The following is a 25,338-nucleotide window of genomic DNA, read 5'->3' on the forward strand; positions in this document are numbered from 1 at the left end:
AAAGCAAAGAGGTGAGTCTGTTATCCAAGAAAGATGGAGAGAGAAAGAGAGGGAGAGGTTAAATGTAACAAAAATACATCTCCAATAAGAGATTCTCAACCTCAAGACATCGTTTGTTCTTGTTTGATTCCAGTCAAGAGAGACATTTCTCTTGTGCTTGTAATACATCATGCAACACAAAAACAGCTCTTTTGTTTAACTGATTTTGGCTAGATATTAATTTTGTACAAACAAAGAAAGACGCAAAGTTACTGATCAGATGCATAAAACCCTCAAGTTTGTGTGCAATATTATATAGAGCTTTAGGACTGAACTTAAGTACTGGTTAAAGTGTTATTATGCATTGGCTCATTTATACTATCATACAAAGAGGGTTCTTGATAGTGTTGCAATACTACAGTTCTGTTCCATTTCTTACTTTGTCACTCCCTTGCAGACCAGAGAGACCTTGTAAAAGTCCAGCTGTGAAGACGAATTCCAGAGCTTCCAGGAAAAATGCTATCAGACAGCATTAGCCCAAATAACATTGTTGATTAATCATTTACTAACAGGCTCTGACGTCGCTTCATATGAGAGACATCCAAAGGCTGAGCATTACTCACACCGCCTGGTGTTTCTGGTCACACACACACACACACACACACACAGACGCATGTGCACACACACATACACACACGCACACATGCAGCAGACACACACTTGCATGTACACACACATGCACACACACATACACAGAAACATGCATGCACACACACACACGAGCACTGCTTACAACGCTTACATGTGTGCATAACTCTCTCAGGCTCCCTTGGCCTTATTACCTGACTGAAGCTTGCAGACCAAGTTTGGTTTGTAACTCAAGCTCTCTCTCCTCCTCCGTACATCTGACATCCAAAGCTCCAGCAGGTGACAGAGACAGAGAACATGAAGTGGAGGAAAAGCTAATCTGAGGTGTTTTTCCAGCAAGAAATTAACCCTAGTCAGATAAACGGTGATTAATTTACCTGATCAGAACCACATGGTTAAACTGCTGTAAGCCCTGATGAGAGGTGAACCCAAGGGCCCGATACTCTAGATCTTATTCATTACTGTAAGTACATGTAGATTAATTGCCTCAACAACATCAATGGATCAAAGCAATATCAGCATATTGGATTACCGAACTTACAGTAATGATGATTGCTTTTTACAGAGAGCGAGAGAGAGGGAGAGAAAGAGGCAGCGAGAGAGAGAAGATAAAAAAAAGAGAATTTGATATCTATTTCTCAGTAATCCTTTGTGTGATGACAACATTATTTTCATGTTGGTGTTTCTCTCATTACAGTAAACCAGAACATATGTACATGGTGTCGTTTGTTTGCGCTTGTAATTAAAGACCCGTCATTTAAAGACAGCAAGGTCTCCCAAGGCCAAGACACACACAAAGAAAAATGTCTGTTCTGTAAAAACGAAATGAATCATTATAATTATTCTCAGACGTGGGCGGAAAGGCCAACATCAGTGTCATTTAAGTGTGGCTATAGTGGTAATTGAAAAACTGAGTATATTTGGATGTGGGTATATCAAAAATAGCAACTGAAAAAAAATGAAGTGCTCTAGATAGGAGTGTCCAGCAAATGGCAAATACAGAATAGTATGAGCTTAGTAGTAACTATAGTGTTTTCTTCAATTTTCTATGAGAATCTAAATATTTGTTGGTATACTTGCTAAAATATATCCTTCAAACACCATGAATGGAAAGTGATAATGGTTCATATAATTATACATGTTAACAAGTGAAACAGTAGTGGAATAGTCTTTTCAAAGATGTAAAAAAACAACAACATCAGGACTAGGCTGAGTTTGATTCAGCTAATCTTACAAATGATATTTCCACTTTCAGGTGCTTCGGCTGAGTAAAATATATTTATTCAGGTCTGCTGCACAACCATCTGTCTACTCCAGGGCCCCGGGCCAGAGGAGAGTAATCAATTTCAGGTGAAATAACATGGAATGGAACTTGAATCATTGGAAAAATGTAAATGATGATTGAAAATTTGTATTGGAAATTTTGAGCAATGTTTTGGACTGTTGTTCTGAGGTGGGCCTATGAGCCACCTCTCACCAAAGTGTTCTGTTTGTCTGGATTGAAGTATCCTGTACTCACTAATGTGACTCGGTCTCTTGCATTCAGGAATTACCATCTGCCACTGTACGCCATTTTCCATTGTCCCGACCTTGTAATTGCAGATTACATGTGAATGTAATCCATTTAACACATACACAATAATGTGTGTGTGTAGGTAGCAGTGGTCTGATGAATAGGAAAACATCCATAAAATATGAGTCCACCAATAACAAATGTTACTGTTAGTATGACTTTGAGAAGCTTAATTAATTAAACAGGAAATTTACTGAACAACATACAAATTCAATATAAATAAATGTTTAGTGTGTCCTCTTTATGCTGGCCGAAATTTAGTTTCTCTTCTGGGAGAGGGTCATACGTACCCATGAGAGAGTGGCACATTGAAAAGACTATGAAAAATGGAGCCAATTATTCCTAATGCAGTTTTCGAGCCCCTTAATGTTTTGCTGAACCGCTGCCTAACTGGAGTTGGTGAGTATTTGCCCAGGCTGTAGATTCTGTGTCAGCATACCCACATTAGCCAGGGAAGGTCATGCCTCTTTGAGCTTGCAAATGTCTCTGATTTTAAGGTTTTTTCAGTTGCCAATGTAAGCGGGGAAAGTGAACAAATAATGAATGAATGAATGAATGAATAAATAAAGTTTTCATTCCAACCAAACACACCTTCTTGCCAGGGACCTCTGAAAAAATAAACAAATGCATTCTTGCACAGTGCAGATTAGTAAATAAAATAACAACAATATGTAATAATTCTTGTTTTTTTGGGGGGGACCTTCTGGGACAGTCAAAGCCACAGTGGGTCCCTGAGCCCTACTTTCAAATCCACCATACCATCGTCGGGTGAAAACCTCATAACCCAGTTTTGGTGATTTTCGTGTTTTAACTTAAATTGAAGGATTACATGGTCGTCTATGGGTTGAGAAACTTCCATGACCCTTTGATCTATGAAACCCTCTCAAAACCCACTGCATCAACTGAAAAATGCATGGTCTTCAAGCTAAAAACCAGGCTGCTTTTCTTAGTTCCTGGAAAGTTGACATTTTGAAGATGTAAGGTTTTCTCCGGACGACGGCGATATCAGAGAATGTGAACCCACTTAGAGACTCCTCTGACTCTGGAGTGTTTAGTCTGAGAGCTCCACTCCGCCATCTGTTTCACAGCTGCCCTTTAGAGGATCTAATTAGAACAATGATAATGTCCAATCATCTATGCTACATTAACCTAACATCTAACACAACCAATCAGGAGGTCAGGGAACACAGGCTCAAAGCTCATGACAGGAACTGTTACTGTCAAAGAGTTAAACAGATAGTTGGTCAAGGTTCATAACATGTTGGTCACCATGTTGACCCCTACAAAATAATTTCACTCAGTAACATTGTTTTGTTTCTTATTTAAGAGAGTTGTATTTGCGGTTTTTAATGTTTCCCCAGGGATTTGCTAAGCGGGTCCACCACTGATAAATATTAATCTGGTGACCAGAAGGTACTTAATTCAGTTAGTATCTTGTGTGTGATGTGTCTTGCCTGTACAAGTATCTGGTAAATTAAATCAAGCATTAAGAGATTCACATATTTTTTGAGCTGAGTGTGTATATATACTGCGCTGTGTTATATATATATATATATATATATATATATATATATATATATATACGTATATTGCCTGGGTATATATCTTCTTTAGTTTTTAGTGTAAGTCCTTACAACTATAATGAATATTCTAGACAGTCGCTGACAAAACAGCAACAAGATGCAAGATGTGAAGTGCCACCTCTTCTCTTTTTTAACATCTTTATTCTCCACAACCTCTTTTGTCTCACTACGTTCCTGCTCCTCCTCCTCCACCCACCCATCCCTCAATTCACACCATTCCTAATTCTCCTTCTCGTTGTTCCTGCCCCCCCCCTCCCACACACACACACACACACACACACCTTCCTCCTCCTTTTCTTTCACTTCTTCTCTCACCTCAACATGTCATTTAACACCTCATATCTCTGACACTAGCTGCTCCTGTGTCCTGTCTTCCTCCTCTAATCCTCTGCCTACTTTCCCCCTTCTATTCCCCTTAGCCCCAACATCAGTCATCTTTTTCTTATGCCCTCTCTTCCTCCTCCTCTTCCTCTTCATCCTTTCTCCCTCCTATGCCCCTTAGCCCTGACACCAGCCTCCCTTTGAAGTCCTCTTTTAAGAGCACAATTAACCCCCTCCTCCAGACACTGCACTCACTTCTCACCTTTTTAATAAGGCACTCATAGACAAGTGTCAGACTTTTTTTTCTTTCTCTCACACACTGTCACACACGTGCAAGCTCAAACACACATGTGCAGACATGTGCGTGTGTACACACACACACACACACACACACACACACAGGCTTAATTCTGCAGGACCTTACCACACGCCTGTAAATTCTTTGTCACTTGGCTGCAAACTCGGAGACCCCATGGATGCGGTACTGTACACACGTGTGTGTGTGTGTGTGAGAGAGAGAGAGAGAGAGACAGGGAGGCTTCTAGTGGTTTGACTCAGTGTGAATGTTGCTTCCGGTGCTTTGATAACAAAGTGAATCAGTGGTGACTGGGGGTGAAAGAAGCCATTAGGAAAGAAGACCACCTAATTGTTGCTTTGGCATTTCGGTCAGGCATTTAAATAGATGTTTTGTTTAGGGGAACTCTGTGTGTGTGTGTGTGTGTGTGTGTGTGTGTGTGTGTATGTGTGTGTATCCTTTATGGGAGGTGAGCATTTTGCACCAACGTGCATCTCCTGAAGGGTAGACGGTGTGGATCAGAGTTCAGCAGCTTCAAGAGGAGGGGCATGGGGCTAAGCCTACTGAGTATTGAGTTAGATTGAGAGGATATTCCATATGCAAACACAGACGCGCTGCCTTCCTATAATAACTTCCTCAGAAGCGACAGCAGCTCAGTGTTGAGCTATTTAAGACCAGCAAGCCTTTGAGGAGAGAGGATTTTCCTTCTCTCTCTCTTTTTCTCTCTCTCTCTCCCTCTCGCGCTCTCTCTCTGTCATTAATAATATGATATTGTCCCATCTGTCGGGAGAGCCAGCGTGGAGCACGTGTTTCCAGTTAGGCTCATCAGAACCTGATGTGGGGAGGCCGGAGTGAATGAGAGGGACTGGGACTGGGAAACCTGGCCTAGAATGGGAATGGCGGGATAGGGCAAGGTAATTAAATCACTGGTTCTCCACCATCTCAGTGCCTGGGTATACACTTCAGTGATATATGAGAATTTAGGCAGTGCGACCACGATGTCTCTGGATTGAAAACTGTTTCTGATATATTATGTAAAATCTAATGTAAACTGCAAAAAATTATTCTCCAACCTCAAGGTATTTCACAATAAATAGGCTATAATGAAATAAAGTTGGTGTTTTTCTGCTGCTGTCATCACTTTCACATGATTTAACATAAAGGCATGCAAAGAGCAAAGCGAAGAGCTCTTTTTTTTTTCTTTTTTTTTGCTTCACATTCATTTGTTTCATGACTTCCTGCCTAAAGTGTTTACATGTGCATGTTTTTCACTATATACAAGTGTGTGATCATATAATTCCATTAAGTTATATCGGTGGTTCCCAAAGTCAGGTCTAGGTTGTCTGAGTCCGAGGAAAAGCGGCAACTAAGTACATTTTACTGTTAATACATTTATAAGATGGCATAATGCAAGACTATAATGAGAAAATAATATGATCAAAGGCCTTGTTCTCCCCACTGCTATTACCCCACAGCAATCACTCTGTGCTAAATCAGATGCAGAAATAAACATCTCTCGGGTTTGGATACATGGCCAAAATACTCTCAGATCGTGGTCCTCCTCCAGCTACACATCTATACAGAGGTCCTTGGCATGAAAGAAGTTGAGGACTTTTGATCTGTGATGCAGCGTTTCTGATTGACAATGAACTATTGATTAGGGCTTGAATATTATAGTAAAATCATCCATACACCTACAGTAGTGGGTGATTTGTACACATTAAAACTTTTTAGATCCTGGGCATTTCTGTTTTTCTCACACTTTCCCTAATACTGAAGATGCATTGAATAGTTTTTGTGAAGGATAAGGATATTGTTTCCTTTAATCTAACCTCAAACCGCCCCCTTAGGTAGTAGGATTTCCCAAACACCCTGTCTTAATTTTAGTTTGTTCTAATCATTAGTTGCAGCCTCTAATCTTCCCAGTGTCACCAAATCAATAGAAATACACAGATGTACACATTACAGATCTACAGACATGAATACAGTGTAATCATGGGCCATTGAGACCGTTTACAGTCTCCTACTTGCCCTGTCTGTGTGCAGGCTACACTGGAGAACCTCTCTGTGGTCTGCCGTATTGTGGTCTCACAGAGCCAGTGAGTGTAACTATATCTCGGTGACCTGGGTTACCGCCGCCAGCAGAGCTGCAGTCAGTGCTATGATGTCAGGGTGTGTATCACTGTGCCCAGAGATGGTGTAGTGGTTGTAGGGGAATACCACTCAATTTAAGAAATCACATCTGCTATCATTATGGCATAGGACCGTCAAATCAGTTTTTAGGAGCATGAATAGCTTTCTCCCAAAGCAAGAAACCAGAGAACCTAGACTGTAATCTGTGATGTCATCCTGTGCAGCCTGGAGCTGCTCCACTGACAATCAAGATGAGACTGAATTTTGTGAACTCATGGTAAATTTGTCTGATCTTTTAGTGATGTTAGATTTAGTTCTGAACCATAAAATGCACCCTTTCCCCTAGGAAATCTTCCGGGGTACGGTTACAGTCACCTTTTCCAACTTCTCCAATTGATTCTCTATGGACCTGTACTTCGGTCACAGATTCGTTCTCGTTTCTGACTCTGAGAGACGGCAGTGAATGTTCACTGATACGGATCAAACCATCCTAGAAACAACATATTGCAACACAGGAATTCAGAGGTATTCCCTGTGAATTTAAGACTCTTGCCTCAGGAACACTTCCTCATGCTAGACTAAGATTAAATCATGTCATAGCCATCTCTCCTGTGTCTCTCCTTTCCTATGTTTTCTATCTTTTTCTATCCTCATCATTCCTATTCAATAAAGCAAAGGCTTCGTAGGCTTCTACCAAGGGCCACATGTAGGTTACCCAAAAACATCTTTGCATTAATATCATCTTTTATCCATTAGACTATGGTTCAAACATGGTCCTAAGATGCCTTAAGGACACACAACCCGTATTTTGAATCATTTTGATTTGGTTTGATTCCATTTGGTTTGGTTCAGAAAGACCTTTTGAATGTTTTCCATCAAAGGGCAGCCTTGTAGTAGAATTAAAACCTTGTTTTTCACCAGCAAACAAACAAAAAATGTGTCTATGAAGTTTGGGCCAGTGCCGCTATACAGAGTAGAAATCCAGCCATGTTGTATTACGGTAATACACACAGAGCAGAGTTTGTGTTTTCTTTCCTGTATGTATGTGTACGTAAGAGATGTTTGATTGTGTGTTTGTGTGTGTGTTTGAGTGTGTGTGTGTGCGTGTGTGTGTGTGATTATGTGTGTGTGTGTGTGTGTGTGTGTGTGTGTATGCCTTCATGTGCACGTGTGCATAATTGTCTGTGTGTGTGTGCACGCGTGTGTGTGTGTGCGCGCGCGTGTGTGTGCGTGTGTTTCTGTGTGTGTTTGTGGGCCACAGTAGGCTGCAGGCGAGGTTACATCTTGCAGCAATTATGCTGCATGCGTCTCTTACGCCCCTCCATTCGTCTACTGCAGGGTCTTGTTTCAAGGCCAGCCTGTATTAGACAAACTGAGAGCGTTTGATGGCTTGGTAGCTGGGGGTGGATGGATGAACACAGTAACAACATGTTGCAGACATCAGTTAATCACTTGACAATCAAATGTGGTCGTATTAGATGGAACACAAGCATGTAAACAACGCTGACAAGCCATAGAGATCTGGAGCAAAGGGAAGGGATAAAAAGAAGTGGGGAGAGGGAGAGATGGGGAGAGGGAAAGAAGGGGAAAGAGAGATGGGGAGAGTGAGGGATGGGGTGAAGGCCACAGTGGAAGGATAGTTGCTGAGAAATGGGGACCAGGAAAAGGAGGAATGAGGAAGGAAGTGATGAGAAAAGAGATGGGCCTAGCAGGCTTTAGATGGATAATTTCCTTTTTTTTTTTTCATTTAACGCCAGGAAACGGAAGTTATTCTCAGCAAAGATTTTAATTTGCAAATATGTCAAACAAGGTATTTTATTTCTCTCTTGCATTCCTCTACTTTCAGAGCGTTCATAGCCATCAGACCTCCGTCAAAATACATCTCTAAACATCCCTGTGGTCTCAATGTTCTGCCAAGAGGAGAGAGCCGCGGATCAGTGAGAATCACTCTGTTTTACTGCCGTAGAGTTCCCCAATGACAGCATGACTGAAACCATGCAACCGGTTATCATGCAGAGATAACTTACATACCAAAACCTTCCCCTGTTTATGTGAACCTGGCTGGACATAGCCAATAGCCAGTTTTCCACAGCACTGCTGAGAGCCGCTTGCCATGGCCAAGCCTACAAAATACACTTAGTAAAAACTATAGGTCAGCTGACAAATCATCTTTCTTGGCAAGAAGATGCAAAAGAATCCCATAAATGTTGTTTGTCGAGACACAGAAACATACTGAAAAAGCCCTGGGAAGCTCTGTTTGGCCTTGTAGTGGAAACTCGAGTGTAGCTGGAAGTACACTGCCCCTAGGTGGAGGCTGCAAGAAGTTCAGTTATGAGTTATGGGAATATTATACTTAATAAAGGGTTGTTTCAATACTCTTAAATCCACTGAAGTCATGAAGGAAGGAAAGATGGACAGTGAGAGTTAGCGAATGAGTCTGAAGCCTGGAGATAATTGAGATAAAGACGTGCGCAGAACTTCTCATTTTTTCCATTAAAGTTGCATGACCTACTGTGGGTGTAATGGAGTGGGAGCAGATAAGTAAATACATGACACTTATTGTACCATGAGCTGGGTTTGAATGCATGAGGACACATTATTGGATTTTGAACACCTTAGCCACTCAGCCATCCAAGATGTCATGTCATGTCATGCTAATCGCTGGGCATTGTCCATTATACAGTAAATTTGGGAATTTTTAAAAATGTACACAGGTTGGCATGATAACCTATAGAGAATCTATCCTTCAGCCAGATTAACCAGGTTCAAGCCTCATATCAATAAACATCTGCAATGCTGACGTGTTCGTGAGAGACACTGAGTGGTGCTGTTCTGTATCTCACCCTAGAGCGAGAGTATATGGATCAATAAAGGATTGGTTTATTATTTACAGATAAATGTAAACTGCATTGTACATGCACATATGTACCATGGACATAGTAAATGTACACATTCCCCATGATAAATGTAGTGATTCAGTAAATTTCACGGTTTATTAATAGAGGCGGAAAACTCTCACAGTCCTTGATTACCTGTCGACTACATGTCCATCGCTCAGTAATTGCAGGTCTTCTTCTCAAGGTTTTCTGTTGAACAGCTCGTTTAGATTAGCATATCAGCTGCCTGGTGTTTGCTGATACATCAGAGATTTAATAATAGGTATTTGGTCTTATGGAGCCACAATACACTCTTTAAAACCATAGGCGGGCATGAGGGGCAAGCATGTGTCGGGCCATGTGCATCTTTTCATGCACAGATGACAATCTGTAGATTTCCCATGGTGGGTGGAAAATGCTAACCACAGTGGTGTGATGTTCTTTCACAGTCTTGATGTTACCACGTTTTATTGTGGGTACGGCTAACCACAGTTTGATCAGTCACAGGGCAGAGTGCAACTGTGGCCCAGATATTTCTGGAGTTGTCAGCAGGCAAGAGAACATCAGCAGAGGCTGAGTTTTAAAGGTTCAGATTTAAGCTGGGTGAGACACTTCTGTCAGTACAAGAGAGGTCCTCTGTAGTCCCTGGCCAGATGCCATTAGTGGCTACCTAGAATTAAAAACAAATAATTAATTAAAACAAAAAAAGGACATAAGACGACACGCAGCAGAATACTGGTGACAGGACTACACTATAACACTAGATAACACATAAGGAGACAGGCCTGCTCACGCAAGCACACAGACCATGACGCACATTAGTGAAAAGCCACAGGACAATATTTACTAAGCACACAGACCTTGATTAGTAGGATACACACAGAGTATATACAAACAGTTAGCAAAGACATGGACAGAGAAGTTAAAAGACTTTTTAAAAGTTTGTTAAAAGTCTTAAAATGGCATCAGAAACAGCTGCCCTAATTTAGAAGTAGAATGTTTGATTGTTAGTAGCCAAGATCTTAACTAACTAGAAAATCGACCTCTTGATCAATATATCTTGCTCTCCTCTCTCTTCTTTTCTTACTCAGTCTGTTCCCATTATGGAATTGGCAGCTTTCCTTTCCTTAATACAGGTTGTACTATTCCAGAAGATTCTCTTGGTTGCAGATGGCCTCGTCTGTCCAGTGATTCAACATATGCGCTCCTGATCTGCTACTCTTCCCTCTCTGCACATTTTCTCTTGGCTAGTTGCTCTTCTCCTTTCCTCCCCAAATGGCCTCTTTCAGCTGCAATCATTTTCTCCTGGTCCTTGACCTTCTGTTTCAACATCTTTTGACATCACCTACAGTCTCTCCATCTCTCTCAGCTCTCCATCTCCATAGCATCTTTTTTTGCTTCTAAAAGGCCAGCACTTCAGGCTGTTCATCATTTTCTTGATGGCCCTTCTTCCCACAGTCACTCTATCATCATGTAGGGGTCGGGGATGTTTGAGAATCGGCCAGATATGTTTTTCACTTTAAATGCAGATCTTGCTTCTCAGTGTAGACAGCATTTTCAGCATATTGTATTAACACACACTACATATACAGTATATTTTTAGGTGCAGTAGCTAATATTGACACATTTTAAGTGTGTCCTGCCTTTTCCTCCTCCATTGTCTCCTCACTCTCTCCACCAGAATCACTCTCTCTTTTTCCATAGCCACTTCCACATTTCTTCCTGACTACCTCATATTCTACTGACCCACCCTCTCCCCTCTACTCGTGTCCGGCTGTCCCCACCTGCCCCATGGCTGTTTTAAATGAATCAGCAGCCGAGAGAAACTGTGACTCAAATCTCGTGTCAGATGACCTGTCCCACCTCCAGTCTCCTTGAATCGCCTTCAAGTCAGCTAGAGTTACTCCACTTCTCAATTAGCAAACCATCAGTTCATCTGATGTCAACAGCCTACACACCAGTAGCACTCCTTTCATTGTTTTTTCCCCAAAACTGTTGAACATGGCACCTTTAACCTACTCTCAATATTTCTCAAAGCACAACTTAATGGACACCATCAGTCTGGCTTCAGGGCAGCCCAGTCTACTGAGACTGCGCTCCTTGCTGTCACCACTAGAGGTGCTTTTCTCTCCTCAGATCTTCCTGGACCTCTCTACTGCCTTCAGCACTGTGAAACACCAGATGCTCTTTACTTCTCTTCCAAACCTTGGGATTTCAGAATCTGCTCTTTCATGCTTTACATTCTACTGGAATAACATTCTCCTGTAAGAAATGGAAAAAAAAAGAGGGTCTCTTTCTTGTGTGTTGTTGTGGAGACAATGGGCCTCATGCAAGAACCACTCGTACGAACAGATTCGTTCTTAAATCACTCGTACGAGCGATTTAAGAGAACTTGCCGCATTCACCAATTTTCTCGTATTTAGAATTTTCTCTTAGGTACGAACAAAATTTACGAGTGGTCCAGACCTGTCGTACGAGTCACGTACAATCAACCTGCCGTTCTCCAAAGCAAAAAAAAAACGTTGTTGTTGACTAATGGATTGTATCTCTGTCACTTTGAAGGAATGTTGAGTTTGAATATATAAATGATACTGTAAAGTAATGTATAATCATGTTGAGATTAACCAGTACAGTGGTTATAGTCATAGGAAAAATAGCAAGGGAGCACTGTTGGCTTTTTCAAAAGAAGGTAGTGCGTAATTTATTTTCCCAGAGCCGCATAAAATCTCATAAGTATCCATGCGGGTTACATAGTAGCCTATAAGTGCGCTCAATACAAAGACAAAACAAAAAACACTAATTTGCCAGGTTATTTGACAAACATCCAGATGAGACAAAGGCAAGGTTAAATTGTATTGGAGGAAATACATTATAGAGGGAGATAAATCTGATTTCTAGGCTATTGTACTCCAGTTGATAACGTTAATGTGGGTGCAAGTGAATCTAAACTTTAAAAAGAGAAATGGCTTTAGGTCTTACCAGGTTGAGGTGCAAGTCGCTGTCCAGGGGACATCGCTGAACACCTGACAGCTATATCGCCAATTATGGCAGCTATAGGCCTATTCTTTCATCTGTCTGTGTAACGGAGAATTCCTCCTGGCCCTCCTGTTATAGTCATGGATCGCCTTGCTTTTTGCATCTAATTTCATGTCAAGCCATTTCTTTTTTTTTATTTCTGTGACGGTGCCCTAACGACAAATCACTATAGTCCTATAATATTCCTATAATACTCCGATATGGACTTAAGAGTGTCTGTGGTACTCAATAGTGAGTTTATAGTGACCTTATCATGGTATTTTTGTCTTCTGTAGTATCACTATAATATTCCTATAGGGAATTATAGCTTTGTTTGGATATTTATTTAGTAAATTTTCCTTGGCTTTAGCAGGACCTTTGGTTCCACTATTGAATTATATTAAATATTATATGCTTTGGTTGACTTATTTCTGATAGTAGGACTTCAGTCTCAGAGCTGGTAGACTTCTTCTTAGTCTTCCTTGTCATTTTTATGACTGAAGCTTCCCGACATATGGGCCGGACGCCTAACCTTATATGGCATGGATGGACAAAACTTATCCATCCATCCATTTTTCATAGCCGCTTATTCCTCTTCAGGGTCGGGGGGGAAACACTGAAAGGACCGGGGCCAAAAATTTGAACCCAGAACCTTCTTGCTCCACCGTACTGCCCTGACAAAATGCACTTCAAAATCCTTTCAATATCAGAACATGTGCACTATTGAATGCTAAATGAATGAGTCTATTCATACTCAGTATACAGTAACATAACATCCTGGATTGCTGGGTGAGTCCAGGGGTTAAAAAAAAAGTTCAGCCTGCCACTCAAAGACTCCAGACTTTGCGATTTAACTGTAGCCTGGGATGCTTGACAAATATGGGCCCTAGCTGGATTAGGATCACAGCACTAGATCTCTCTCTTTTGACCCCCATGGCCTGAAGGCAGAACATGTGGGAATGTAAGATTGGAGGGAAGTTGTTGTGTAAAGGCAGAAGTGGAATGTTTGTGTGTGTGTGTGTGTGTGTGTGTTTGCCCAGCGGGCAGAACATAGGGCCAGCGGAGGAAACTAAATGGTTGTGCCACCGGTTAGAGGAAACAGAACAGCAGATAAATTACCCAGAGTTGGGCTGGCAGGACATCTGAAAGCCTGACAGAGTGGACATGGGGGAGGACAGAGTGTTGACATGGAAGACGGTGTGCCTGGCCCGGCACACCAGGACAGGAAAACAAACAATGCATGTACAATTTTTCCCAGTATTGCAAATATTGAGGTGCACTTGATTCAAACTGAAGGTGCGCTGGATTAACTTTCTCACTCTGAACCCGGAAGGTTACACGTTATATAATTAGAAAACAGGAAAAAAGGTTTCAGGACGGCAACATGTTCCTGAACCTTTTTTCCTGTTTTTAGGACTGAGCAACCCCTTTAGCGGTCAACTGTATGTTTTTTAAATATCTGTGATGGATGGTGGAAGCGCTAGCACATCATAATATATTATATAATTTTAATAACAACAAAAAATGTGTGTAAGCAAGCAAGAGAATGAGGGAGCAAGAGGTCCATTTTAGGTTCAGGTTGCCATCTAGTGGTCTGTTATTGCCTCTTAGATCATACCTTGAACCTCCCGCACATCACCATCCAGGTACTAGCGACAAAATAGGTAAAATAACTTTTTCTAATGGCACTTGAGTGAACAAAGAAACCTCCTGGCCTATTTTCGGCTAACAGAGGAGCAGCTCCTGCCTCTGCTTCAAAGGGTATAATTAAATTCATGAAATTAAAAGTCCTGTCATCATCTCTATCTCTCATATCACTTCTAATTGCATATATCTAACAATGCTATTAAGCTTCTAAAATTTTTTAAATAACATCACATTTCCACCATTACTATGTGTGTTTTTATTGATAGAATATGGGAAACAAGAAACCACAGAGGCACAATGAAATAGCTTCAAAATTTATTTAACGTGGGCAAAAAAGCAATTGGCAAACAAACAATTTTCCATTTCACTACAAAACGATTGACAAAGAAACAACCAACAGCAGACAGAGAGTTGTTTCCTTCTTATCCCTTTCTTGATAGAAGATGTTTCAGACAAGGCCTATTTATCTCTCTGCATCTCTGAGAGAGAAGTCTGCGTATGATAAACTACAACCTACCTAAAAAAAAGGACAGGCTCAAAGACAGGCTAAGCCTCTACTCAGGATCTAACGAATCTTAGGTGTCATTTATGTTCAGTAATAAGTTCCTGAGTGAGAAATAAGGGGAGGGGGGTAAAAATCAATCAGATATAATTTAATCTGACCGATTTAATCCGGGTCCAGTTTAAGAGCTTTAGTGTCATGCGCATTCTGAATAATCTCAAATACTGTTCAGAAGAAAGGTGGGTTCTGAATATACTGAACATCTCAAAGTAGTAAGGCAGGTTGGAGTGAAAACAGTTCAGAAGCCTCTAGAACACTCACGTTAAAAGAAATGCATTTGTAATGTATTCCCAAATATTGTACAGTGTAATTCCGTACCTCTACAAAGTGACATTGAAACAGGTGGAAGTATCCCAGAAATAAGTCAGGAAAACCATTAGTGGTATAAATGAATAGGTTGGTATGAGAAAGCCTGGTGAAATGACAGGCCATGACCACTGAAAACTTAAAACAGACACCCCACAGTGACAATGATATTGTATTTTAAACATGCTAGAGCCAGAAAAATACTGTCTGGTCACTAATTGTACTCAGTGCAGGCACATGATAGGAGACAGAATGATGGTTTTCAAGAGAGCATTATGCAAAACACAGTGTTTTGCTTTCAACAGACAAGTGTTGTTTGCTTTTCAAGTAACTAACTGCTGAACAAAAGACCATAATGAAAGACTGGACAAGGAGATGAAATGTAAGAACTAAGATTCTTGCCACCGACTGTCCTGATAGTGAGTCAAAAAGAAGAAAAAAAAAAAAAGATGCTGAGCCCATATGGTTAGGTACTGTTAGAACTGAAATGTATTTTTTTTATTTTTTTTTATTATGTTAAATCAGTTATATTCAACCCTGTATATAAATGTGAATATGGTGGACAATAAAGGAAAAACAAACTAAACATTCAGGTGACACTTGACATCATAGTGCGTTAATATACTTAAGGAAAAGCATCTCATTCATACAAAAAAAACAAACCACAAAACAAGGCCATCAAAAATACAGCTATCAAACCTCTTCATTGTTCTTTTCTTACAAGTACAGTAACTTGGAAAAACGACATGGTAATACAATTCAATAAAATACATTTTTATAAATGTTTGTGCTATAGGAAAATATTGATAAAAACAGTATCATGCTTTTCTTCATAGAAGTGCAGCCAAAAAAACATTTCTTTGTGATTTTTGGGCTGGCTTTGAGCAAAGTCACATGCAGTGTTATCAGGTCGCAAATAATTTAGATTGTATCAGGAAAATGTGGACAACAATGAAACATTTTGACAACAAGTAAAATAAAACTAACACTGTTGATTCATAAAAATAGATACTATTACCAGCAGCGGCATGTGAGTCTTTTATTGCTCCAGACGGACTTTGTAACAGAGACAAACCAAATCAAACTCACCGTCTTCACTGTTGACTGATCAGTGTGCGTTCATGTGTTTATGTCTGAGTGCACACACATGTTTGCATTATCTGCCTGTGGTTTAGGGATACTGCACATTTACAGTGTAGTGTTAATGTGAACATACTTGGCCTAATCAGAGGACGATAAGTTTGGCTGGTACACCCAAGATGGCCGCCTGGATCACCCATTCATTACCTGTTACCTGAATGGTCAGTTGACTGATGTACAGTATCTGTATGTTGGCTGACAGTGCTGGGCTGGGGTTTCCCAAAAGCATCTTAGTGTTAAGACCATCTTTGTTCCATTGTAAATTAATGGATGACTTGGGAACTCAAAGGGAGTCAAAAATTAGTCAATAAACAGCAATGTGCTCATATGACGGATGGGCATTTGATTGTAAACCTACCAGCCCACAGGTTTTTCTTGCTTGTAATCGGCACCAGGAACTTGGGAGTTTGGGTGAAAGAACACAGCTGACAGCAGCAGTTCACTTCTGCTTCAGTGATAACATGCTTTTGGGAAACCGGGCCCAGTGCGTCTCAGCAGGCTTCCTTGGCTTGGCTTGGCATCTTGCACATCATCAGGATCTGCTTCAAGGCTTTCTGGACGTCCTCATCCATCTGACCCTGCAGCACACACAACAGGCTTAGCTGATTTAACTAAAATACATGAATCCACTGACTTGAATCTACTGTAAATAAAATTCTAAATTCCATGTTCATTTTAAGTCATTTAAAACAGATTAGACAAATCAAAGATCAGACAAATTATAGCTGAATTAATATAGAAAATAAATACAGTGATAGAGTTAATGGATGTACCTGGACAGCATAGAGGAGGTGCATCCTGTAGACGGACACTATCTCATGGTGCTGCTTCTTGGACTCCTAGACAAGCACATGAGTAAGGTAAATAAGAATCTCTATTATCAAAGTAAATCAAAGGTAAGTGATCAAACAGAAGTACTCAGTTCCTGTCAAAACATTCTAGTACATAGTAATTTAACACCATGTCCTGTGTATCAGAATGGGAATTATTGTGTATTCTATACTATTTAAAAATAAGGCACGCTGTCTACGGATGTTGCATTTAAAACACATCTTACTGCTAGCTGGTACTGTAGTTGTTTGACTTGTTGCTGCATCGTTTCCAACTGCTGGCTTTGCTGCTGCCTCTTGGAGGCGGAACCAGAACTGTAGGACAGCTGTGATAGGCTGTTTAAGGCATCCTTCAACTTCCCCACCTCCCGCGACAGGTCGTCTATCTGAGAGGGGAAAGATAGAAGAAGAAGAAGAAGAAGAAGAAGAAGAAGAAGAAGAAGAAGAAGAAGAAGATGACGAAGACAAAGAAGACAGTGGTTTTGTCCAACTTGTGGGGAATTTTCTGTTGTAGAGATATTGTTGTAAAGTACTGAGTACTAAAGTAGGTAGGCAGGGTGATGGGACATCTACAGTGGCTACCAGTGCATCACCCACCCTCTTGTTCTTCTCTCTCTCTGAGCTAACGTGATTCTCCACCAGCTGTTTGAGCTGAGAGACGGCGTCCTGGGACTCAGCCAGCCTGGAGGTCAGCGTCTGGTTCTCCTTCTCCCTGGACATCAGCAGCTCCTGCAACGCCTCCCGCTCTGCACGACTCTCCCGCGCCTGACGGATGGATAGGAGGATGGAAAAGTAAGGATCGAGGAATACATGATATAAAAGGATAAATGAGGATAGAGGAATAATAGAGAGTCAACAGTTGAGAGTTGTTTATCCTCCACTTTGGACATCATCTGCTGCTGCCAGCACCTCCTACTCATGTTTCCCCTATAAATTTTTGTGGTGGTGAGTGAAGGTAATTTTGGTTTGTCTAGTTTAACATCTGGCCATATTTTTTCCCCAGTTTTGGATATAATGGTGGATCTTTGGTGGATCTTAATGACATTGCAAACATAAGCCCTGTCTTTGTTTTGGAGGCAAACCAGTGTAGGGTATTTTTTAATTTCCTTTAGCAACAGATAGGAGATGCTACTCTTGCTTGACCTCTTGAATCACTAAATTATCTATGCCTTTAGCAGCAGATTGGTGGCAATCTGCTGTTGAATAAAAAGCCCTCACACTCCTGTGAGAACACAGACAAGAATTAAATATGGGCTGCGGGATTTGACAGAATAATGGGATTTCGACAAAAAAAAGTGCTAAAAAAGAAGTAAGAATAAGGAAGACATGAAATATTCAACTGTATAGGAACTCCTTCAACTACTTCCTCTTTCCATCTTCTTATCTCTTCTCTCTCCTCTCATCCCTTCCTAATCTCTTCATACCCTACATTTTAAAATCCTACTGGCCCTTCTCTCCTCCTCTTTCTCCTCATCTCCTGCTCCTCTTTTCCGTATCACATCCCTAGTCCCACTTACCTTCTGCCATGCGGCAGCAGCCTCCAGAGCCATCTCGTCCTGCTTCCTGAGGGCCCCCTGGAGGAGCTGCGTCAGGTGGTTCACCTCGCCCTCCAGTCCCTCTCTCATGGTCTCATGCTCCAGACGGGACACTGAATCATCCGGGGTGATGTCTTTCTCCACTGTCAGCCTTTTTGTGGAATAAGCACACAAGAACCGCATGGTGACTACCAGTGATTTACAGCAAAAGACGTAAGCTTTAAAGTAAAACCGCCAAACAACTTAGCATAATCAGTTTTGAAGGTCAAGAAAAGTATACAACAATCTAGAGAGAGCTTCTCATAGTGATCAAAAGGCTTTTCCTTTTCTGAGACTATTTGATTGTCGTCTTTATAGATGCTACGAGTTGGAAGGCAGGAGAAGTGGCAATTATCACAGAGAGATCACTTTTCCATCCCTTACCAAAAACTTTTGGTTGCAACAGAACTCTCGTAAAGACTCTAATGAAAACTCCCAGAACAATGTGGGTGGACAACATCACAGTTTCCTGGATTACAGGAACATCCCGCAGTTTCCCTGCCTCCAGAGCAGTGTGTCGGCCGTGCTGTAGATTAGCAAAGGGGAACCCAATGGACCGTATTATTCCCTTTTTTGTTCACTCTACACCTCTGACTTCGAATTCAACTCTGGGTCATGCCGCCTCTAGAAGTTCTCTGATGACTCCTCTATTGTGGGATGCATCAGTAACAGAAACAAGGAGGACTACAGGACTCTGTTTGGTCAGGTGGTGCAAGGAGAACCATCTGCAGCTCAACGTCAGTAAGATGGAGGTGGAAGTAGATTTGACAGAGCAAGTCCAGTATTATGTTTCTAAATTTTGCTGATTGGGCCTTCATGAGCCAGATGTATTAGTTGTCCCATTCAATGGTTCAAATTCATGGTGTACTTAGCAGTCTCTAAACTGTCTCTGGACTGTTGAATGTCAAGCCTATAGTGTTATCAATTTTTATGTGTATTGCATTGTTGTGATAATACCATGACATAGTGTTGTTCTGTTTCTATTCATATATGCAGACTTTAAGGGACTTAATATTATTACTAATAGTAGAAGTAATAGTGGTAGTAGTACTAATAAAGGAAAAGTGGGAGTAGCAGCATCTACCAAGCACATCTTATTTTCCAGGCTTCTATTATCTATCAGATTTGTTTTTCTCACCTGTTCTGAAGAGCATCCACCTGCATGGTCTTCTGGGATAGCTGCTGTTTCAGCACTTCTGACTGGCTCTCCAGCTCTTTGATGGCATTTCCTAGTGATGACACCACCTGAGTGTGATCGGCCAGGGCCACAGAACCCTGCGCCTGTTCTTCCGCCTCCTGCCTCAGGTCTGAAATCTCCTGCTGAGCGGCAGAGTGCTTCTTCTCCGTCTCAGATAACAGTGTCTGTAGCTCCTCCATGCTGCTCTTTAGCAGCTGTACCTGCTGTTGCTGCTGCTGCTGCTGCTCTGAGGAAGGAGAGGAGGCTGCACTGCTCTCATCTCGGGCCTCAGTCAGCTGCTTCTGCGTGGCGCTGAGCTGGCTCTTGGTGTCGCTGTAGGAGTGTGAGAGTTCCAGCAGGCGGCGCTGCAGCCCAGCAGTTACCTCGTTCATCTCAGCCTTCATCTCCTCAAAGTCTTTGGCTGCCGCTTCCACAGGTACCGTACCCCTCAGAGCCTCCTACAGCAGGAAGGAATAAATTAAGATGTGAGTGCGTGAAATGAAAGGAAAGAAATGAAAAGTGAATGAGAAAAAGTAGGGAACATGTAAATGGATGGAACAAGTTGTTTGCACAAGTGAACAAATAAATGAGTGATTTAATAACTCTTTCACTGGCAAACTAGGGATGGGACGATATGCTTATCTCACGATACGATGCGATATGCAATATGGGGTTCATGATTCGATAAAACCAAGATACGATGTGATAAATAAAAGTTCAGTGACAACAAAGTCTGATTGTGCAGAATTCTGAGACACAAATCTTTCTAGCGATGGCATTGGCTTGCTAGAATGTAAACAACAGTTTAAAAATGGCATTACAAAGTGCAAATAATATAATTTGGATGGAGAGCTTGTGAAACTGTGAAACTGTCTCATTTGTGATTACTACAGCAGAATAAAATGTAGCTAATATCACAATTCATTTTTCTGCCCCACGAAACGTATTGTCATTCTTTTGCATTGCGATATATTCAATTTCGATTATTGTCCCATCCCTATGGCAAAGTTGGGCAAAAATTAAGAAAGTCAATACATAAACAGAGAGAGAATTAATGTTGAAGCTGTTTCATGTGTGTTCAGTCATACAGTAATTCAGAGATTTTGTGAAGGAAGGAGCCATTATTTACCTGGAGCATCCTAATCTCCTCCTGTGCCTCCTTGTATAGCTCCTCAACTTGTGCCGTCCTTCGCTCCTGTTCTTTTCCCTTTACACTCTCTCTTTCCTCCTCTGCCCTCCTCAGAGCCTCCTCCAGCTGTTTGATTCGTTGAGCTGCTTTCTCTTGCTCAGATCCTGATTGGACGAGCTGGGCCTTCAACTGTTTTACTTCATGTTCACTTCCTCGCTCTCCTCCTCCTCCTACCCTCACGATCTGCGTTCTGAAGTCCTGCACCTCCTCCACAGCTTGGTGGTATCTCTCCTGAGTCTCTGTCAGCTTAGCCTGAAGCTCCGCTAGACTCTCCAGCAACTCTTCCTCTCTTCCCCTCTCCCTCGCTCTTTCATCTTCTTCTCTTTCTCTACCTCTCTCAGAGACAACGCCAGGTTTCAGCTGAGCCTGTAGTGAGCGGTTTTCCTTTCGGCTTTCTAGTAGTTTAGTCTGAACACTCTCTAGGGCCTGTCTCAACAGTCTGATCTCCTCTTTGCTCCCTTCCCTCCCTCCTTCACTCTCTTCCTCCTCAACTCTGTCTTCCTGTCTGAGGGACACACTTCCCGAAACATCTGATCCTTCTACGTCCGCTGGCCTAGTGGAGGGGGCTTGTGTCAGCAAATCAAAATCATCCTGTGTGGAGTGGAAAGAGGAGTTGGAGGCCATGCTGTTTGGACGACTGGTCTCCCTCAGGTCCTCACTTCCCTGGAGGGATGGACGTTTCTACGAGGTGAGGGAAAAATTGAGCAGGGGTGCAGGATGAAAGTGGGTAAGGATGAAAAAAAAAAAAGCACATACCACTTATATGAGTAACTAATTTGCAGCCCTACCACAAAGTCTCTATCCATGAATTTGCTAAATGCTACTGTGCTGTAGGTTCCTTAGTAAGACAGATGTTTGTTGCTGCAGTTTGATTACTTAGCTTCTCACATGGAGCATGTGCACTAGTTGCTTGAAATTAAGTGAGCTCTCCCCTGTGCAGTGCCCTTACTTTGAGTATGTATGTTTGTTTGTGGATTAACTTGTTTATCTTAAGCGTGTATATGGGCAGTGCTGTTTGGTTAGCTAGCTTGTGCACCGGGTGGTGACCTCACCTTGAGTATGTTACCGAGTTGCTGGTTCTCCAAAGTAAGAGCAGTAACCTTGGCTTGCAGGGCAGAAACCAGAGCTGAAGCTGCTGTAAAGCTGTGCTCAATCTATTCACACATATACACATACACCACACACACATTCACAGTCGCACGCACAGGCACAGGCACACACAGAGGCATAAAAGCAATGATCAGGACCACTAGCTACCTACTGAAAAACAAAACGAGTTGTAACATGTCTTAAGCTTAGGTTAGACCTCCTTCAAGAATGCCTAAGGTGAAGAAGTTCAGCGGAACTGAGTCTGTTGTCAGCGCATAGCATTGATTTTACGAAAGCAGTGTTGATTTGAACACCAGAAGAGACCTTAAGCAAACTTGTGGTGCTGTAAAGTGTAAGTTGAATCAAAAGTCCAGGGAGGAATCATATCAAAATGTGTATTATTCTGCACTGTTGCTCTTATGCACAATGTTTTAGATCCATCTCATCTATGTACTGCTTCACTGACAGTCTTTCACATCTTAAAAATGTATTAAATCAAAATCCAAATAAAAGAATCTCACATAAATATCTCAGATAAGAGTAACCAACCTGGCCCCTATTTGAATGAATCTCTACAGTGATTTTTCATCACAGTTCATCCAATTCAGAAATCTGATTTGGGTAGATGATCCATTTGCAGCCTGCAAGTAAACAGATTCAATACCTCCGCTATACTTCACTGTCTATAATGCTCTACTTTTCTAAGTTTGTGTCTCTGACTTTACTTATTTAGATTTTGTCTTATTTTGTGGCCAAGTCACCACAGTCTACTCTAAAACCCTCATCACACTGAAGTAGCTCACCTTTGTATCTGGCTCAGGCCCAGGCAAGGCCGCCTGCTCCACGATCTGCTTCAAGTCTTCGATTGTCTCAAGCAACATGCTTTTCTCCTCCTGCAGCTTCTCAACCTCCTCTCTCAGTGCCGCTCCTCTAACCTCATCCTCCTTGGAAATAGGGAAGGGGAGGAGAGAGGAGTGGGTGGGTGGGTGGCAGGAGAGGAATGGGAGGAGAGCAGAAGAGGGACAAGGGACATGAGAGGGAAGAGAGAGTGAGGGTGAGGGTGGGAGGAGACAGGGGGCAGAAGAGGGGAATGAAAAAGAGGGAAAACAGAAAGGGGAGGGCAAAATAGAGCGGAAGAGAGTGCCAAAGAGGGTGAAGGTGGAAGGCAGGGGTTTAGCTCATTGGTGCTTGGCATGCTACTGTATGCTAAAGTTAACTTCATACATAAATTGTTAACCGGGGGTTGGGATATAAGAATTGGCCCAGCAGCGGCATTTCTATACTATCTTCATTACAAGTTTTCAAACAAACTCCAGCAAACGAGGACACATTTGCACTAACCTGGACAGAAAAATATTAGCTAAGGGCTACATGAAAAGGTTTGTCCCCTAACTTTTATGTGGCAGTTAAATTGCCCACATAGAATGGTGGTTATGTGTTAAGTGCTTTACTTTAGAATAGTCAACAGATATAATAGTGTTTAAAATCTTATTCTATTTTTATTATATTACCCTTTACCATTAATTCTTATTCTTTTAGATCTATACTGTTCTTTATATTTTGAGTAATCAATAAAGTTGTTTTTAATTATATTGATGTGGTCAGTACATGAATTTCAGCAACATGGTTTAGACTGCTTTGCCCCTTCTAGAAAGTCAGTATGGGTAGAAAAGGGTTAAAGCCCTGAGTTATCCCTCCAGGCTCAAGAACTTTTAGTTTTAGTTTAATTTAGTAGGTTGAGAGGGTAACAGCTTGCTGTGAGGCTGGGGAAGCATTTAAATGACTTAAGTTTATGCTCTGAGTTTGATATTTGTAGTAGCCTGGGAATCTTTACGTTTCTTTATTTTTTTCATAAACCACATTTTTGTTAATAAAACCACAACCTGTTTTTGCATCAGACCTCTGCCTCATGACTCCCTTCTTCTATACACCAACACCCTTTTGAAGTTTTTCCAGTGCCAATCAGCCACACTAGCATCCCTATTAAGTAGTGATACAGGCAGTAACGCTACAGGCTAGTACAGTTTCCATTCATGCTGTTAATGCTTGTAATGTGACTTTGTATCTTTTAATTACCTTGTAGTTGAATCTCTTGGGGGTGTCACTCTTACTGGACACAGGGGTCCCAGTGGGGATAATGTAAGAAGGAGAGGAATGCCCAGAATTCTGTAGAGGAGGATGGAGATATTGTATTTTATATTTTATATTTTAGTGGATTAGTTTTCTTCACAAAGCACTTGCCACATTTGAGGGGAAAAATCCACAGTTGGTTAGCAATGTTAAGATTATTACTCAAAACCAAGGGGTGCAGAATGCAAACAAGCTGTTGGTACACAAACGTTTTACCAATAATGTGAAAAGTCTGACGAAGAAGAGGAATAACAGATGAAGATTAAAAATGTTGACGTATGGTAAGGTAAGGCAAGCTAAGGTAAGGTAAGTAAGGTAATAGGACTTTACTGCCCCAGACGCTTACATGAAGTACAATTTTTAACTCTTCACATTGGGAAACAAAAGATAGATGAATACATATATTAATATATAGAATAAATGAACATACAGAAATACAGCACTATTAGTTATACTGTGTCAAACCACAAACCGACTTGCAGATAGGCCTGGTGAGAAAAGACTGACTGACAGACATGCTGAAAGAAATGAGACAGAAAATGACTGCCAGACAGCCAGACACACAAACACACACACACACACACACACACACACACACACACACACACACACACACACACACTATTGATATACTGCAGATAGACAGACATGCTCTATAGAAAAGCACACCGAGACAAGCAGACAGACAGACAGACACACAGACAGACATGCATTTACCTGCAGTGGGCTAATAGGAGGTGGAGGTGCTTTTCGTTTTTTGGGAGTTGTGATCCGTTCATCACTTAGCTTAGCTACTTGATCATGCTGAGGAGCCAGCAAAGGAGACAGAGAAGGAAGGAGGTAAAAAAAAAACAGAGAGAAGAATAGAGAAAGAAAGGTAGATTTTAGTTTTGGTTAGTAAAAGGGAAGGATAGTCAACCAGTGAGTGCTGAGACCAAAGTTTTGTCTTCCAAATATTAGCAGTTGAAAGATTTTATTCCAAGCTGAGAGATCGGATATTGACACAGCAGAAATGCTGATCACATATTGTAATGCTTGAGATGCAGCTAAACAACACAAATTTACACATAAATTTAAGCTTTTGTTGAATATTGTTATCATTTCCACACTGATGTTAATGATTGATTGAGTCCTGTGTCAAATTGGTGAAATAAGTTATAGAAGTTTCACATTGGGTGTTTAGATGCTTTAGTAGTTTAGAGTGCCTAAGGATCAATATTGTGGGCCCAGGCATTAACTACCTCTATGTAAGTAGGGCCTGTTTATAAGAA

General features: G+C 41.4%; 2 protein-coding genes across 5 annotated transcripts in view; both read right to left on the reverse strand.

The window, feature by feature from the left end:
- The window catches only part of gnaz (guanine nucleotide binding protein (G protein), alpha z polypeptide), a 256,720-nt gene that overhangs the window by 58,037 nt on the left and 173,345 nt on the right, over positions 1-25,338 (reverse strand). The window lies entirely within an intron of this gene.
- The window catches only part of rai14 (retinoic acid induced 14), a 46,719-nt gene continuing 35,762 nt past the window's right edge, over positions 14,382-25,338 (reverse strand). Inside the window, exons 11-21 of one of the 4 annotated variants that reach the window (XM_078288334.1) lie at positions 24,785-24,871; positions 24,014-24,103; positions 22,741-22,878; positions 21,901-22,002; positions 20,789-21,529; positions 19,621-20,117; positions 18,426-18,594; positions 17,506-17,673; positions 17,136-17,294; positions 16,852-16,917; positions 14,382-16,656 (exon numbers count right to left, since the gene is read on the reverse strand). In XM_078288334.1, coding sequence (XP_078144460.1) covers positions 16,570-16,656; positions 16,852-16,917; positions 17,136-17,294; positions 17,506-17,673; positions 18,426-18,594; positions 19,621-20,117; positions 20,789-21,529; positions 21,901-22,002; positions 22,741-22,878; positions 24,014-24,103; positions 24,785-24,871 — 2,304 coding nt within the window. In that variant the 3' untranslated portion in view covers positions 14,382-16,569. Of the gene's footprint in view, positions 16,657-16,851; positions 16,918-17,135; positions 17,295-17,505; positions 17,674-18,425; positions 18,595-19,620; positions 20,118-20,788; positions 21,530-21,900; positions 22,003-22,740; positions 22,882-24,013; positions 24,104-24,784; positions 24,872-25,338 lie in introns of all 4 variants that reach the window. The other 3 variants (XM_078288330.1, XM_078288338.1, XM_078288337.1) reach the window with 3 other exon arrangements.

This window comes from Centroberyx gerrardi, chromosome 2 (genome assembly GCF_048128805.1).
Source record: "Centroberyx gerrardi isolate f3 chromosome 2, fCenGer3.hap1.cur.20231027, whole genome shotgun sequence".
Classification (NCBI taxonomy): Eukaryota; Metazoa; Chordata; class Actinopteri; order Beryciformes; family Berycidae; genus Centroberyx; species Centroberyx gerrardi.